At 39.0% G+C, this 14569-nt stretch overlaps 2 protein-coding genes across 9 annotated transcripts in view; one reads left to right on the top strand and one right to left on the bottom strand.

Moving 5' to 3' along the window:
• PAICS (phosphoribosylaminoimidazole carboxylase and phosphoribosylaminoimidazolesuccinocarboxamide synthase) overlaps window positions 1-14569 on the top strand; it is a 39490-nt gene that overhangs the window by 5805 nt on the left and 19116 nt on the right. For 2 of the 8 annotated variants that reach the window (XM_027457045.3, XM_072037597.1), the window contains 5 exons: window positions 2848-3231; window positions 4092-4181; window positions 8949-9032; window positions 12169-12240; window positions 12884-13285. In XM_027457045.3, coding sequence (XP_027312846.3) covers window positions 2848-3231; window positions 4092-4181; window positions 8949-9032; window positions 12169-12240; window positions 12884-13285 — 1032 coding nt within the window. Of the gene's footprint in view, window positions 1-2751; window positions 3232-4091; window positions 4182-8948; window positions 9033-12168; window positions 12241-12883; window positions 13286-14569 lie in introns of all 8 variants that reach the window. The other 6 variants (XM_072037598.1, XM_072037594.1, XM_072037599.1 and 3 more) reach the window with 6 other exon arrangements.
• Window positions 1-14569, bottom strand: part of PPAT (phosphoribosyl pyrophosphate amidotransferase) — a 47175-nt gene that overhangs the window by 22252 nt on the left and 10354 nt on the right. The window lies entirely within an intron of this gene.

Genomic DNA, 14569 nt, shown 5'->3' with positions numbered 1-14569 from the left:
GCATGAGTGAATGGCCTGAGCCAGGAGAGAGATGCCAGGGTCAGACCTCTCCCACTGAGTAATCCCAATTTGCAATGGGCTTCACAGCAAATGTGTCCTCTCTCCAAGCAAGGGGTGGTAAGCCAAGCTTCAGCCCAACCAAGGCTACAACTCATCTGGAAACTGCCCTACTCTAGCAGTTTTGCTCCTTCCATTTCTGCCATGCTCTCTGTGCCCCAGCATACATCCCAGTCCCCCAATCCAGTCACAACTTTCACTAGAAAATAAACTCCAAGGTGCGATATTCAGAGAGAAAATAAGGCCCCAGCTAAACTTTTAGAGTTTAGAGTAGGGTTTAGGTTTTAGAGTGCAAGCTACACTCCTTTTGTCCAGCCTAGCAAGAAATTAAGGAAGAGACAAGAAATTTACACGCAACTGTATACATATATATATAAACAAAACTTCTGCTGTATCTGAATCAAAGTTTACAGGAATTGTCTGTGTTATTCATCAGTGCTCTTGAAACACACTGCCAAACAGATTTGTTTGACCTGCTAAAACATTTTAATTCTGGGAAAGCTGCTTTCTACAAAGCCAGCAAAATAACTTAAATTGCATGGGCTCTCAAGTATGTATTGATGCAGAGAAGTCTTCTCTAGCGCTTCTCTTAGTTTTTAGATTTCAGGTGCTATTTCAAACAGCACTGAAAAAAATATTGAGCCCTTCATACCTATACTGCTTAGTATTTTGGTTTCATTTTAGCAGATTGCTCACTTTTTTCATGTTGAAGAAGCTTAGAAAAACGTCAAATACAGCATAAAGACATCTTTTGGATTAGAAAATTCTGGTACCCTGTCTTAATGATTTTGTAAGTCATTTTAAACAAACAAGCTAAAATACAGTTGAGACATAAAATTGTACAGTGACTATAACCACCCTGTCTTAAAACTGTGCTTATGGGTAAAATACTTTGATTCACAAGATTTTTAAAGGGAAGGAGGAACAAACCTAGCAACCATTATCCACTCTGCTCTACCTGCTTTGCATGTAGAAGAATGAATGAGCAATCCAAACTGATGTTCATAACTGAAAGTGAGCTCAGTAGTAAATGAATTTATTAGTGACTTACACAAGAACTATAGAAACTGTTTCCCTCTCAGACTACACATACTACTGTATGGCTTTGACTGAGAAATGCAGAGCCAGTGGAGGAAGCACCTTTTATTCCTCCTCTGGGGTTTTTCTCCCCAGTCTCCATGGTGCTCTCTGGTAGTGAAGAATGAGCCCATGTGGAAACACAGATAGTTGAAATGCTCCCAGTACTACTGAGCAGAGACTACATCAAGCTTATCTGATGTTGGCACTTGTCAATCATGGCGATTCCTATGGTTGCATTCACCTGTAAACAAGCACTATCTCTCAGGAAGAAGTGAAGAAAGCATAATTGATACATCACCTGAAAATTACCCTTCTCAGCAACATGTCAGTCGGCTGACTGTTGGAGAGTTCCAATTAACACAGGACTAACAGGAAAAATATTGGTATCTCAGCACAGTTTTTACCACTAGAATGAGATGAGCAAAGAATTCCTGTATCTAGGACAAGTTTGTCCCCAGACAGGTTATTATACACAAGCATGCTCTGCTGCAGCTGTATGTGCAAGCAAAGGTCAGATATTTTTGCCGTCAAACAAAGCCCAGTGACTATAAAGTACCCACCCCCATAGCTTGGCTTGCCCTTTTAGAATAAGACACTTGCAACGGCTTTTATCACTTCAGCATAGCTGCAGAAAACAGAGCCAGCTACCAGTTACTGTGCACTTTCCTGTTTGTTCTTTTTGATAAAGCGCTGGGGTTGGTTTTAAAAGAGATTTTTTTTTTTCCTAAAGATTTGGGAAATACATGAGAAACAACTTTGCAAACTAATTTGATAATCAAAATTAAGTCCTTAAGCAAATTCTTAATTACAAATAATTATTTGAAAACTGCAAGAGATTGTATTTCAGTGTTTTCAGTAATTGCATGGCATCTCCTTTTATCCTTTTATCTCTTAATGTTAAAAAAAAAGGTCGGAGACTGGAAAAGTAAAAAAAAATCTTACTGCAGAGTAAGATAACTCAATTTTTAATTTGTATTAAAAAACAAACAGCAACAACAAAAAAACACAACCTTTTGATCACTGAAACCTTAATGATTATAGTGGTCCATACTGAGAAAGGGAGAGGTTCAGGAGAGCTGGCCTCAGTATCACACAAATGTTCTTGTGTAACTCAAGGCAGAAGCCTCCATTCCTCTGCTCCCCCAAAAGGGTGCTTTGTTCAGAGTTAAGAATCAGATCCCTCAGCTCCTTACAGTTTGATGTTCTGCATGTGTGCAAAACCAGAAGCATGAGATGAATGCAGAAAGTTAAGTCTTCATGCTAGTGGCCAACTCGTTATCGTGCTAATAATACAGCACTTTGTGCCATTCAGACAGTTCTCTCCTCCTGACCTATGGCTCAACAGAAGTTAACAGGATATTCTCAAGGGTGTTACAAGTAAAAGTTAAAAGTGTTCTTCTCAGATTAATTAAATGTACATGCACTACCTTAACATAGGCTTTCAAGGAAAGACAAAAATGATGTCGTAACAGAAAGTTGGCAAATTAATAACCAATACCTTGATTTTAATGTCACCTCTGCTCCATCTTTGGAGAGAAAACTTGTTAGGAACCAGCATGTTTCATTCTCATTCTCTCTGTCCTTTCCTTTCCCCACCCCACCTACCTAATGCAGGAAACCCGTGTCTGTCTCTCTCCCCTACCCCACACGATGCAGGTAATCCACCGTCAGCAGTAGAGGCTTCTAAAACTCCGGCTTTTATTCCAACAGTAGCAAACGAAGGAGGAAAACACTGGACTGTTGATGAAGTCAGAGCTCTGATACACATATGGTCAGACAAAAATATCCAGCAACAACTGGAGGGGACAGTGAGAAATAAAAGAATATTTGAACATGTTGCTGCCAGACTTCGGAAGTTCGGGATTGTCAGGGACTGGAAGCAGTGCAGGACAAAATATAAAAATCTGAAACATGAATACAGGAGTGTAAAAAATGCCCAAGGCTCAGGGAGTACAAGTAAAAGTATGAAGTTTTTTAATGAACTGGATGCTATTCTGGGGCACAGCACCATGGAACAAGAAAGTAAATCAGATAATGAGGAAAGTGGGAGGCCTCCAGAATGGACAGAAGCAAAATCAGAGAAGGACTGCATAGGTAAGTACTTCAGCTACCCATATATTGTTTAAAAGTTTTGTTTTTTCCAGCACTACAGAGACCTTAAGAGAACCAAAGAAACCAAGCAGCTAGATTAACCAGTTTGCTGGGTGGGGTGGGTGGGGAACCCAGAACGGAAATTTACTGTTTTGCCCAGTAGTTTAATGAATATTGTTGTGTGATTGCCCCAGACATATTTTTTTTTTTAATAGAACTGGAAAACAAAAAGAGAAAGATAAGAGGGAGATGTAGGGTAAGACAAAGATACAGAGAGACCATTCCAATCAAAGTTGTATCTGAAGGGACTGTTCCTAGCCTAGATAAAAAATGGATCTGAGAGATGGTCAGACTGTTACTGGACAAATGAAGACACTGAGCAAAAGAAGTCTGTACTTATAGACATTAGTTAAAAATTAACATTTTGTCTTTCTCTTATAGTCCCCAACCTACATTGCATAAGAGTTATTGGTTTTTTATTTATTTATGCACAGCCAGGAACAGGCCTGTTGTTTAATAACAAAATTAAACTTTAAAGTGATTGTTACATAGTAAGAATCCTACACAGTGGGTATTATGGTAGCCAAATGTAAGTCTAGAAGCCAGAAGGTTAATGGAAGAAGTCAATGAAGAAAAATGTAACACAAATATGAGTTTTTCTCTGCCCAAAAATTATGAAAGTGTTTTGGGGGAAGTTTCACTCTTCAGTAGCTGTTTGCAGACTCTTTACTTATGCATCTACTACTGACTGCTGGCATAAGGAGGATCCTAGGTTGGATGGCTCATTTGATTTGACACAGCACAGCTGTTGTTATGTAGTACACAAATGCGGTGCCCTGGTTAACATAGCATTATTTATGCAGAGATGCCTGGAGACACAGGTGAAGAGGACTCTGTTAGTAATATGTCAGAAGATCTACAGATTGCAGATATAAAGAAAGTTTCTGACTCAGGTAAACTGAAGTCTTCTGTTTTATACAAATTCCTAAATTTAGTAAGCTCAGATGGATTTCCAAAATGAGCATGCATTGTAATGACAGAAAATGCAGAGGCCTAAAAACTTATAAGGAGGAAATAACATAATAATGGTAACTATACTTTAAATAAATACAGGCATACATGTGCACATTCTCAGTGCTCTGCTAAATTTGGTAAAAACAGTCTTGTAAATAATATTTTTGAAGATTCAGGGCCCAAGACATAAAGAAGAAACTACTGATTTAAGCAAGTTGAGTGTAATGTATTATTGCACTTACTTTTACTTAAGCGGTAAGTCCCCAAGGAACAGAACTGTTCGGTCTCCTGTGCAAAGGTTAACACAGTATTCTCTTTTTCACAACATAATTAGATCAGTACTTAATATAATTCTGTAAACACTCATGTTAAGGTAGAAATTTCATTTCAGAGTATCACTCCCCATTTCTTGGTGGCTGCTAAAAAATGAAGGTCATATGCTCTTTACAAAGAAATGTTATGGCTTATGTCTGAAGGCGTAACTTTTGGGAGAAGTGGGAATTCAACGTTCAGCTAGAAGCATGTATGAAAGCCTGGAAGACTGACAGATGTCTCTCTCCATAGTAAAGAGCACCTCACGGTCTCCTTCTGTAGCATGAGGTTGCATGTGCTCGTGAATTAGGTGTAAAGGAGTACTGACAAAATTTTAAATGGTCTAATGTGAACCTGAAAGACTTTAATGTCAAATTAAAAATTTTCTGACACGATGTTACTGTAAATACTTCTGCAGAGAATCTGGCAGCTCTGCATATAAGGAAAGAAACAGCTATGACCAGTAAGTAAAGACCTGGTTGATGATGAGAGGTAATCTGAGGTAGACTGGACAGTGGTGTTCTTGCCTGCCACTCAAGTATAATTACATTTATTAATTTAAATTTACTCATAAAGAAATACATAACTGGCCTTTTAGCAGATCACCATGAGCACAGAGGCATTCATTAGGAAAAAATAGGTTGTCATGGAAAGAACATTTCCTACAGGGACTTCATTTTGAAAGAGACAAAATAGGTAAGAAATCATAATCTGCACTCTGTGGGATCCAGTTAAGACAATTTGTAAAATGCATCAAATTCCACTTCCTCCCATCAACAAGTAATAATACTACGTGTATATGAGCAACAGCAAGACACTGTACTAATACATAGATTCAGCAGTGCAGTGACACTAAACTGTCATCTAGCATAGTTATCAGCTGCTTGCAGCTATGCAGTACTGTAACCGTTTTGGATCACAAGCTTCCAAATCAGTTACTGAAGAAAAAGTTAGCTGTATACTTCCGGTACGGTTTTGAGTACTCAGTTTTTACATTTCTAACATTATGTCAGAATATGCGTAGCTGTTAGATACCTGTAGTTTACAGTGGTTACCATTTCCCTTCTCAAAAATATGTATTTGACAGCATTGTTTGTGCGTTCCTGGGTAATTGCAATTGCAGTACAATTTTGTGGGCAAGGATTGAAATAGCAAGTGTTTCATTAAGTTTCTCTGGCTTAGCCTGCTCACTCAGAAGACTACTGTTCAAATTTCTGTGGGGAAGAAAAAGGGCAAAAACCAGCACTCCTTCTTAATAAGATGCAGTTTCAGCTTCCAAAATTATTTCCTTCATTCCCAAATGAACAGTACAGGCTCAAATCATTTCACCACGGGCAGTAAAAAACACTTAGACTTTTGTGTTGTTTATAGTAACATAATTGGGTATTATATAAAGCAGAGAACAGGTGCACACTTTTTACATTGCAATATCGTGGACACCCTTTATTCTCTAATGTGGTACATGCCTTTCTCTGATAGTTCAAATTAATTTAAAGTAAGAAAATTGTTAAAAGCTTGTATGTACCTTTTTTTTTCATAAATTTCATTTGATGATAAATAGTGAAAAAGGCAATCAGGCAGAGATACCATGTTATGTGGGATCTTTGATGTCACTGCATTTTTTCACCTCTGCACAAATGTACTCACTACTTAAAGAGTAGGCAATGTGCACCTGAGAAGGCACAGACAGAGATAAATAAATCTTAAAAAATAAATATTAATAAAGTAAATAAATCTTAACACGTTCTCATACAGACTGCAACTTTATTGAAAGTTTCTCTCACAGAATTGTACTGGAGAAACTTTCTCAACAGACTGGCCAGCAGAGGGGGCAAGAGTATCGTATCAAAACCAGTTAGTTCTTGGCAAAAGCAGCTAGAGAAAGCCTAGGGTCACTAAATTTTCTCTTTCCTGCTAACACCTATCCATATTAAATCAATCTGGAAATAAAACCTTATTTAGTCATTCTGACTGTTGTTTTACATTTCATGGGATCATTTTTAAGGGCATCTGTTTCTGGAAATCTTTTTAGAAGAGCCTAATTGCTTCAGTTTGCACACATGGTGATCAGTCAATTCAAACTACACACACGTGTATGTTCCAAACATGTCAGACTTTGCAGCATCACCACAGACTGTGCACAGGTATTTAATTAAGTTTGAGGTATCTGATTAAATCTGAGGTACTGTGGGAAATAACAGTGGAGACAAAACCAAAACTCTAAGGAATGCTAGTAGCCCAAAGTTCTTAAAAACATCTACACCAAGTGTTTTGTTCCCATCAAAATACTTTTCTTGTCATTATTCTTTACATTTTTTGGTGCCCTGCATACTTTACTATAGGTCTGTCTCAGGAGAAATTAAGAGTAAGTTGTGACACTGCCAAGGTGCATTGCTAGGCAAACTTTTTTTTTTTTTTAAATGGTTGTTTAAAGTTAGGATCTGAAGTCAGTACATACTCAGGCACTTATGTTGGGTTCTTTTGAATGTTGGCTGCTGTGTGCATGGAATTTTTAAAGGTACAGATATAAAATGAGAAGAGAATGTTTTAGTACACATGCTGCAGGTATGAAGTAGATGTTTCAGAGAAGTGCAAAAGCAATGGTTCTTGATTATTCACTGGCTTAGCCCAAGTCATACTCAGTCTGCAGGCACTAAATTCAGAGTTGTCTACATCCAGTTTCATAGCTCTGCCTGGCAGAGCAACATGCCAATCTGCATGGCAGCAAGTTTGCAGCCTGTTGGAGAGTTAACATAGGCCACGCATTGAAAAATCCTCCTTCCCCCTCCCCTTTTATACTATACATGACACACATAAGAGTAAGGATTAGGAGACAAATTACTGATTTTGCCTTGCGAGCCAGAATACGAGATTAATAGCAATAGTGAGCACGATGCCAAACAAGAACATAGCTCCTATCATTCTCAGGGAGTAAAGGAAAAGTATTGCTACAGCATTGCTCTGGTGGCCTTGTGAACAATGCTTCAAATACAAAGTAGAGATTAAGCATATTTGCTGGCAACTGTCTATAGCTTGACTAAACAATGTGGCTGGAGCCAATTTCTTTTATCCATGCCAGAAACTGTCAATGGTTTGTTCTGTTTGGCTCCCTCTTGCTCTCCTCATGCCCTCCCCCAAAACACTCAGACAAGTAGCTTAGAAAAAAAGCCAGGCTATCTACCCGCATTCTTGGCTCACCAGAAAAAAAAAAAGGGGGAAAAAAGCACATGATGCTGGTCACATCATAAAGAACATCTGATGCAAACAAGTCCATATTGATTCGGTGGTAATTTTTAATAAAATGGCTATAGATTATGCGTTATTGCTCAATGTTTCAGGGCAATATTCTTGAATGGACTGAGAACAGGCTGGGAGCCAGAAACTGCTGCCATTGATCCAGCGTGGCCTTCAGCCTGTAACCTCTGTACAGCGGTTTCCTCACCTGGAAATGAGGGCTGCAGAGACCACTTGCATCATCTGCCAGCCTGTCCCAGGGCACAGGGGTGGCGTTCTCCGTCAAACAAGAGAGGACCAATGGCCGAGGTGCTGAGCTCTCCTCCCCGTGACTCTCCTGCTGTCACGGCTGTCAGGGTGCCCAGAGCCCGGGCAGCGCTGATGTAAACCCTGCCGTAAGCTGCACTGGGGGTGATGCTCTGATGACAAGAATTTAGTACTTTGTCTCCATCAAGCAAGCAAGCAGTCCTGCAGATCAATCATCCAGTCAGAGCACCGTGATGTCAGTGAAAAGCCCCTTGTGCTCCAGCCGGGGGTAATTCCCTGACTCCTAACGTCAGTCACCTGAGAGCCCTGCAATAAGTTCTGTGTGTATTGAAGCCCTTGTGAAAGTCACCATCTTTATTGAAGCCCTTATTAAAGTCACCATCTTCCCTGTTCTGCTGCAGACAGGTTCACCTCTTACTACATGACTTAAAACCATGATCAGAGAACGATTCAACTAATTCTAATCCAGGTTTTAATACCTTAAGGAGTGTGCACTTTCCATCCATAACCTTGTGCTGAGCAGTTGTTACACGGTCTTCTGGATTTATTTTATAATTGCTTACACTAGGCTCGTAAGCCCACTGTTCCAGAAAGTGACAGTTTTAATTTATTTGGAGATGAAATCTCTAACAATCATTATTGTTACAGACATTCTCAAGTTGGTGATCCTACGGATACAACTTATGAATGTTGTAGATGCCCCATCTCTGGAAGTGTTTGAGGCCAGGCTGGTTGGGGCTTTGAGCAACCTGATCTACTGGGTGGCATCCCTGCCCATGGCAGCGGGGCTGGAATTAGATAATCCTTTAGGTTCCTTCCAATACAAACCATTCTATGATACTATGAACTTAAAGCCTATTTACTTAATAAGAGTTCTAATTCTTTTGGTGCAGAAATACTTGAAGATGAGGACTTCAACAATTCCTCCTTGGCAGCTCTGGAAGCTACACAAATAAAGAAGGAGACAATTGACATAGGTAGGTGAAGATTGTAGCCTGATGGTTATAACAGCACACTCTACTGGGAACTGCAGATTCCTAAGATTTTTATCTTACTCTCACACATTATACTTAAGCTACTTCTAGGTTATAAAATCTGGTTTTGTTTGATTTCATAGTGTAAAAATGCGTAAGCTTCTCCTTCCCCTTATTGATAAAAAGATCTTATTTCTCCTGCCAACATACTTCCTATTTTGCTAGATGTGATAAATATGCATTTCATTGTGACAAAAATACTGTTCTTTTTCATACAAATCTACTAGAGAGGATGAACTGGAAGACTAAATAACTGTCTTGTAAACAGTGAATGTTTTATGCCTTGTCTGTCTTTTCAAACTATTTCATGACAGTCCATTTAATTTCAGACTATTCACTATCCAACAATTACCATAAATATTCTGCATTATTTTACATGTAAAACTGAAATCAGAGCCTCAGCAATATACAGAAGTTGTACGTTCAATGACAAGTATTCAGGAAATTTGTTTTACTAAAATCATTTAGAATTGACATTAGAATACACTAGGGATAATAATCTTCTGGAATAACTGAACATAGAAACCGTGGATTGTCATGAAAAAAAGGCATTAGAGGAAATAACAATGACATTGAAATCTATTGGCCTACACCCTGGATCAAATTATACTCTTATGGTATTACTGTTTATACTCAGAAGTTAGTGGAAGGAATAAAAAAATCTACTATAATGATTCTGTGAATGACAAATTCTTTGTCCTTTTACCCTTAAAAGTTTCTACCATAAGAATATCTCTATTGTTTGCATCAGTATTTCTGTGATGCAGGCAAGGTGCTGTCTTTTTGGCAGTTGTGTTATTTAAAGTTGGGTGTTCAGACACCCTATCCAGCACAGCTTTTAGAACTGTTTACATAGGCTGTTCTTGATTATGGAAGATAACTGTAAAGGAGTATGACACTGAGGACAACATCAGAGTAATCATAGCAATGACACAGAAAACACAAATTCCATTAAGGATAAAGTGAGACTGTGTCCCTGAAAGCTCAGAGACATAGCAAGGTCACACCAATGCAAAGAAGAGTTCATACACAGTGACGGAATAAATGTCATGCAAATCAACTGACTGCCTTACACATCCAAATTTTCCCTGGTCTTGTCACATAATATCCATCTGAGGATAGCAGTCACCCTGGTCAGCAGTACACAAATGCCACTGCCAAAGGCAGAAAGATCAGAGAACAAGTATGGTTGAGAGAATGAGCACCTGATGAAGGGAAAGCCATGTTTTTTGGATCATAATTCAAAATAAATAAATAATAATAATAAAAATCACTCAAGAGCCTAGGATCGGAACTATCACTCCCTTCTGATTCAAAGCTGTATTTCCAAAAGCTGCAGATGCAAGAATTTTGTTAAGAATTATGGGGAAAACTCATTATGAAATAGATCTTTATGAAAACTTTTTTTCTGTTAGCACCTCAACGATTTTATGATTGTAAAAAATTAATTTCTGATTCTAAGTTTTCCATAGGTGTGACATTAATTCCTACATATGGTTTGTGAAAAATATGTACCGAATATTTAAGATAAAGCACGTCATAAAGAAAATATGATTTCCAGATACTATTCTGCATAAATTAGCAAGCACCATTATAGAAAGTACATCAAATGAACACTAATTTACCAACAACATTTCTAAGTATCTAAACCATTCACTCAGTTTTTCAAACATATAAGGAATATTTCTACCATTTCCTGAAAACTTTGTTGAATATACTAGGTCTGTGATATCCCCCACTGAAACTATAAGAACTAATCTTTCTCCCCCTCCCAACCCAACAAGTAATACCTCACAAATTGAACTTGCAGCCTCAAAGAAGTCCAAGCATGAGAAAGCAAGCCCAGAGTCAGCAGAGATGGGTTTTGATGTCCATAGATGGCTTCAAGAACTCAGAGGGCTCCTGTCCAACCAGTTTTATTTTTGAAGCTGTAGTTTTTATGCTGTGAAAGTGCAAAGCTCTTGTAGCCTCAGCTTTGCCAAGGAAGACAAAAATGGCATGTAGACATGTAGAAAAAGAACAGAATGATGTCTCTATCCTGTTAGCAATGGAATTTTGAAGAGAGCTCTGATGTGGGTAGAATAATAAATACTTCTCCTGTATTCCCTGCTTTGTCATTTAAGCTGTATATAATAGTTTCCAATTGAGCCATCCCTGCATGTAGAAAGTGCAATTTAGGCTATAAGATTTCCACAAAAGTTTTAACAAATTGTTTACTTCCCAATTTTTCTATTGCTTATGTTATCTCTTTCACATCAGCTCCCTATCAGAGGCTAACCGTTCACTTCAAAATAAACAAACACGGTTACCTCCTAACTGGGGGCAAAAGCTTTCTACCTGCCCCACGAAACGGTGCATCAATTCCTTGTCTCCTTTCTGGAATCAGGGATAGATACACCTCAGACTTGAAACCCACCACTCTAGCTTAGTAAAATGGACTCAAAACCACTTTTCTGTGGCAGAAGCCCCCCGCTCAGCAGTATGAAATGAAGCTTTGGCAATGCCACTGCATGCAGGTCTGCGTAAAGGTGCCCGTGCCTGACGCTCCTCCTAATCACAACTGAATCTGCAGTTCCCAAACTAGGGAGCGGGACTTCTGCAGCAGTCCCTGCTCGTTTTGTGGCAACAGCCAGGGAGCATGAATGACTCTGCCAGGGAAGGCGCGGCAGTTTGAGCCCTGCTGGGTGTGAGGGAATCCCCAGGAGCGTGCCCTTACAAATGGCACCCCAAGGATGGACGGCACACCCGTGCCAGTCAATGTGCACAAACGTGTTATGCAAATCTACTTACATGTGAGATGCAAACCTGCCACGTACGCCTACGTGCTCAGTCAGGTATTTTAATCTTCTGTGCAGCATCCACAGCTACCTTTGAGGAATGTGGGGGCAGGAAGAAAGATAAAGCTTATGAGGTATGCTAATAAATAAATAGAGAGGCAAGTGGCAGAAAACTTGCAACCCTCTGAGTAATGGATTATGACATTTTTAATCAAAGATAGGTGTTACCTGCAGAAGATGGGAATAACATTAGCAATTTATTTCCCCAAATCTCTTTTATTTAAACATGCATGTTTCTATAGATGATGATTCTATAAGTACTACCTCAGAAGACAGATCTTGTACGCCAGTAGCAAAACGGATGGTTGGGACAGGTGAGTATTCATTTCCATGCATTTATTCTGAAAGCAAGTTGCACTGGAATTTCTGTACAAAGCTGGAGCAACCAAATCTCTGCTGTAAACATGGCTCTAACTTTATCTCCTTTTGACTCCAGTGTGGCGTTACCACTAAACCTAAAAATTAGTTTCAGACTGGCTAAGAGCAGCATCAGCCTCCTTCTAAATATTTAGATAGTAAGATTTTAGGGTTTTTTCTTGTATCAAAACCATGGAAGCATTTTCATTTGCATGCTATTTCTTATTGTCATTCTAATTTGACCCTGGAAAGCCATTTCTTATTACTGCTGATACAACGTTGCTTCTAATGCTTAAAGTCTATTGCTGTCCTGTATGTAGCACCCTGACATGTCTTGAATTTGAAGAAAGTTATAGCAAGAAAAGTTACACTGATAAAATATTGGAATTTTAGATGGTTTCCAGAGACAGGAGATTATGTATTTTGCATACTTAAGAGAAATGTAATCACAAGTGGATATTAATATTGTAAAAGATTTTTGTAACCAGAGATTATTATAAACATAAATTAATCCTTCAGCTTGTTACTTAATCATTAGCTACAATTACACTTTAATATATGTATACTCAGCAATACTCAGTTGTTTCATTATATTTTCAGATAATCATATTCCCTTGGAAGAAGCACGAAATCACTTTAAAGTTATTACAATTAATGATACTGGAGCAGGAAGACACTGGAGCGATAATGAAGTCAGAGCTCTGATAAACATATGGTCAGATGAAAAGATACAGCAAATGCTTGAAGGGGCCACGAGAAATAAAGAAATATTTGAGGAAATTGCCAGAAGGTTAATGAAACGTGGAATAGACAGAGACTGGAAACAATGTCGCACAAAGTACAAGAACCTAAAATATGAATACCGTGCACTACAGAAAGAAAATGAGCACCTTGGTAATCCCAGGAGAAAAATGAGATTTTATGAAGAAATTGATGATATCTTAAAAAGACAGCCTCTAGTACCATCAAGCTGGCGATATGAAAGTTCAAGCCTCTTATCAGGTACTAAAATCTCAGTAATGAGATAAAGCGACTAAAACAAAAGTTAAAGTTGCCTGATGACCCATGGTCCTGGGGTGAAATACAAGGCTGAAATGAGGAGGGAGGGAAAATAACTAACTGCAGAACCTCTATCTGCATGGTCAGACAGGCAATGCTCAGAGGATAGCAGTGGTCTTTGGAGGAGTTTAGAAATGAGAAAAATAACAAAAAGTAAAAACACCCAACATGCTCAATGTTATTAGAAAGCCTTTGTGCTTTTGGAAGACTAAGTGAGATATGGTGAAATGGTGCTAGAGAAACAAGACAGGCCTTAGAGGTGATCCAACAGGCATGTAAAGCATGACTGACACAGAGCTGCAAGCTCATACCAATTAGAACAGTGTAACAGTCAAGCCAAGTGCAAGGACTTCAAAAAAGCAAAGTTCATTAATTAAATTCACACCACAGTCAATAGAGGAAAAAAAATCCAGGGCTGTAATGTGTATTTGAGCACTTGTAATTATAATCTGCCTGGAGCAGAGGCAGTTGCTCCTGAGAGCCAGAGGAGTCAGGTGGATCAGACATTTGTGTAGAAGCAACTGTACCACTGCAGCATATATATGCAGCATAATGCAGCATACAGCTCAGTGAATTATGGTAAACCAGGTCTAATTCTGGTTTTTCTAAACACACCAGATAATAATTACCAATGCCACAAACAGTAGTTGAGGACTTGAACCAGTTTGGCAGCAGAGGTCAGATGGACAGCTTGAGCAGAAGCTGCTGGAGCAATCCTTGAGGCAGCTGTCCTTACTCGTGAATCAGAGCCATAACACAGTGTCCAGCAGCACCCTACGGTAGTGCCATTGGGTGAGGCTGGTGGCCATGAGATGACACTGCTGCTTCCCACCTACCTTGTTCTTATGCTAGATGACATTCTTAAGACATCCCTTTTCTTCCAAATCCAGAAACTGAAGGTATTAGTGCTCATTTCTCCCTGTAAATGGATTTTTTCAACACCAAGAGTATTTGAGCTGACATGGCTGCTTTACATTTTAGCATGCCAGAAAAGGGCCGTGCTATCTGTGCTGTGAATGCTGATGCAGGCAGGATACGGGAAAACAATAACCTTTCATAAAAGAGACTTTAATTATTAGCTTGCTTGAGGCATCTGTCAAGCAAACGTATGTGTCTCCACCCTGACTGTGTGCCAGTCCAGCACCTAACTTCTCTAGAAGATTCCTACTGCTCCAAGTCAGTTGTTGCAATGCATTTGCTTTTGCAGGATAAAGCATTTTGGTTTGT

Source organism: Anas platyrhynchos, chromosome 4, assembly GCF_047663525.1.
Source record: "Anas platyrhynchos isolate ZD024472 breed Pekin duck chromosome 4, IASCAAS_PekinDuck_T2T, whole genome shotgun sequence".
NCBI lineage: Eukaryota > Metazoa > Chordata > Aves > Anseriformes > Anatidae > Anas > Anas platyrhynchos.
Note: the sequence above shows the minus strand (reverse complement) of the source record. Positions and strands in the feature narration are given on the sequence as shown.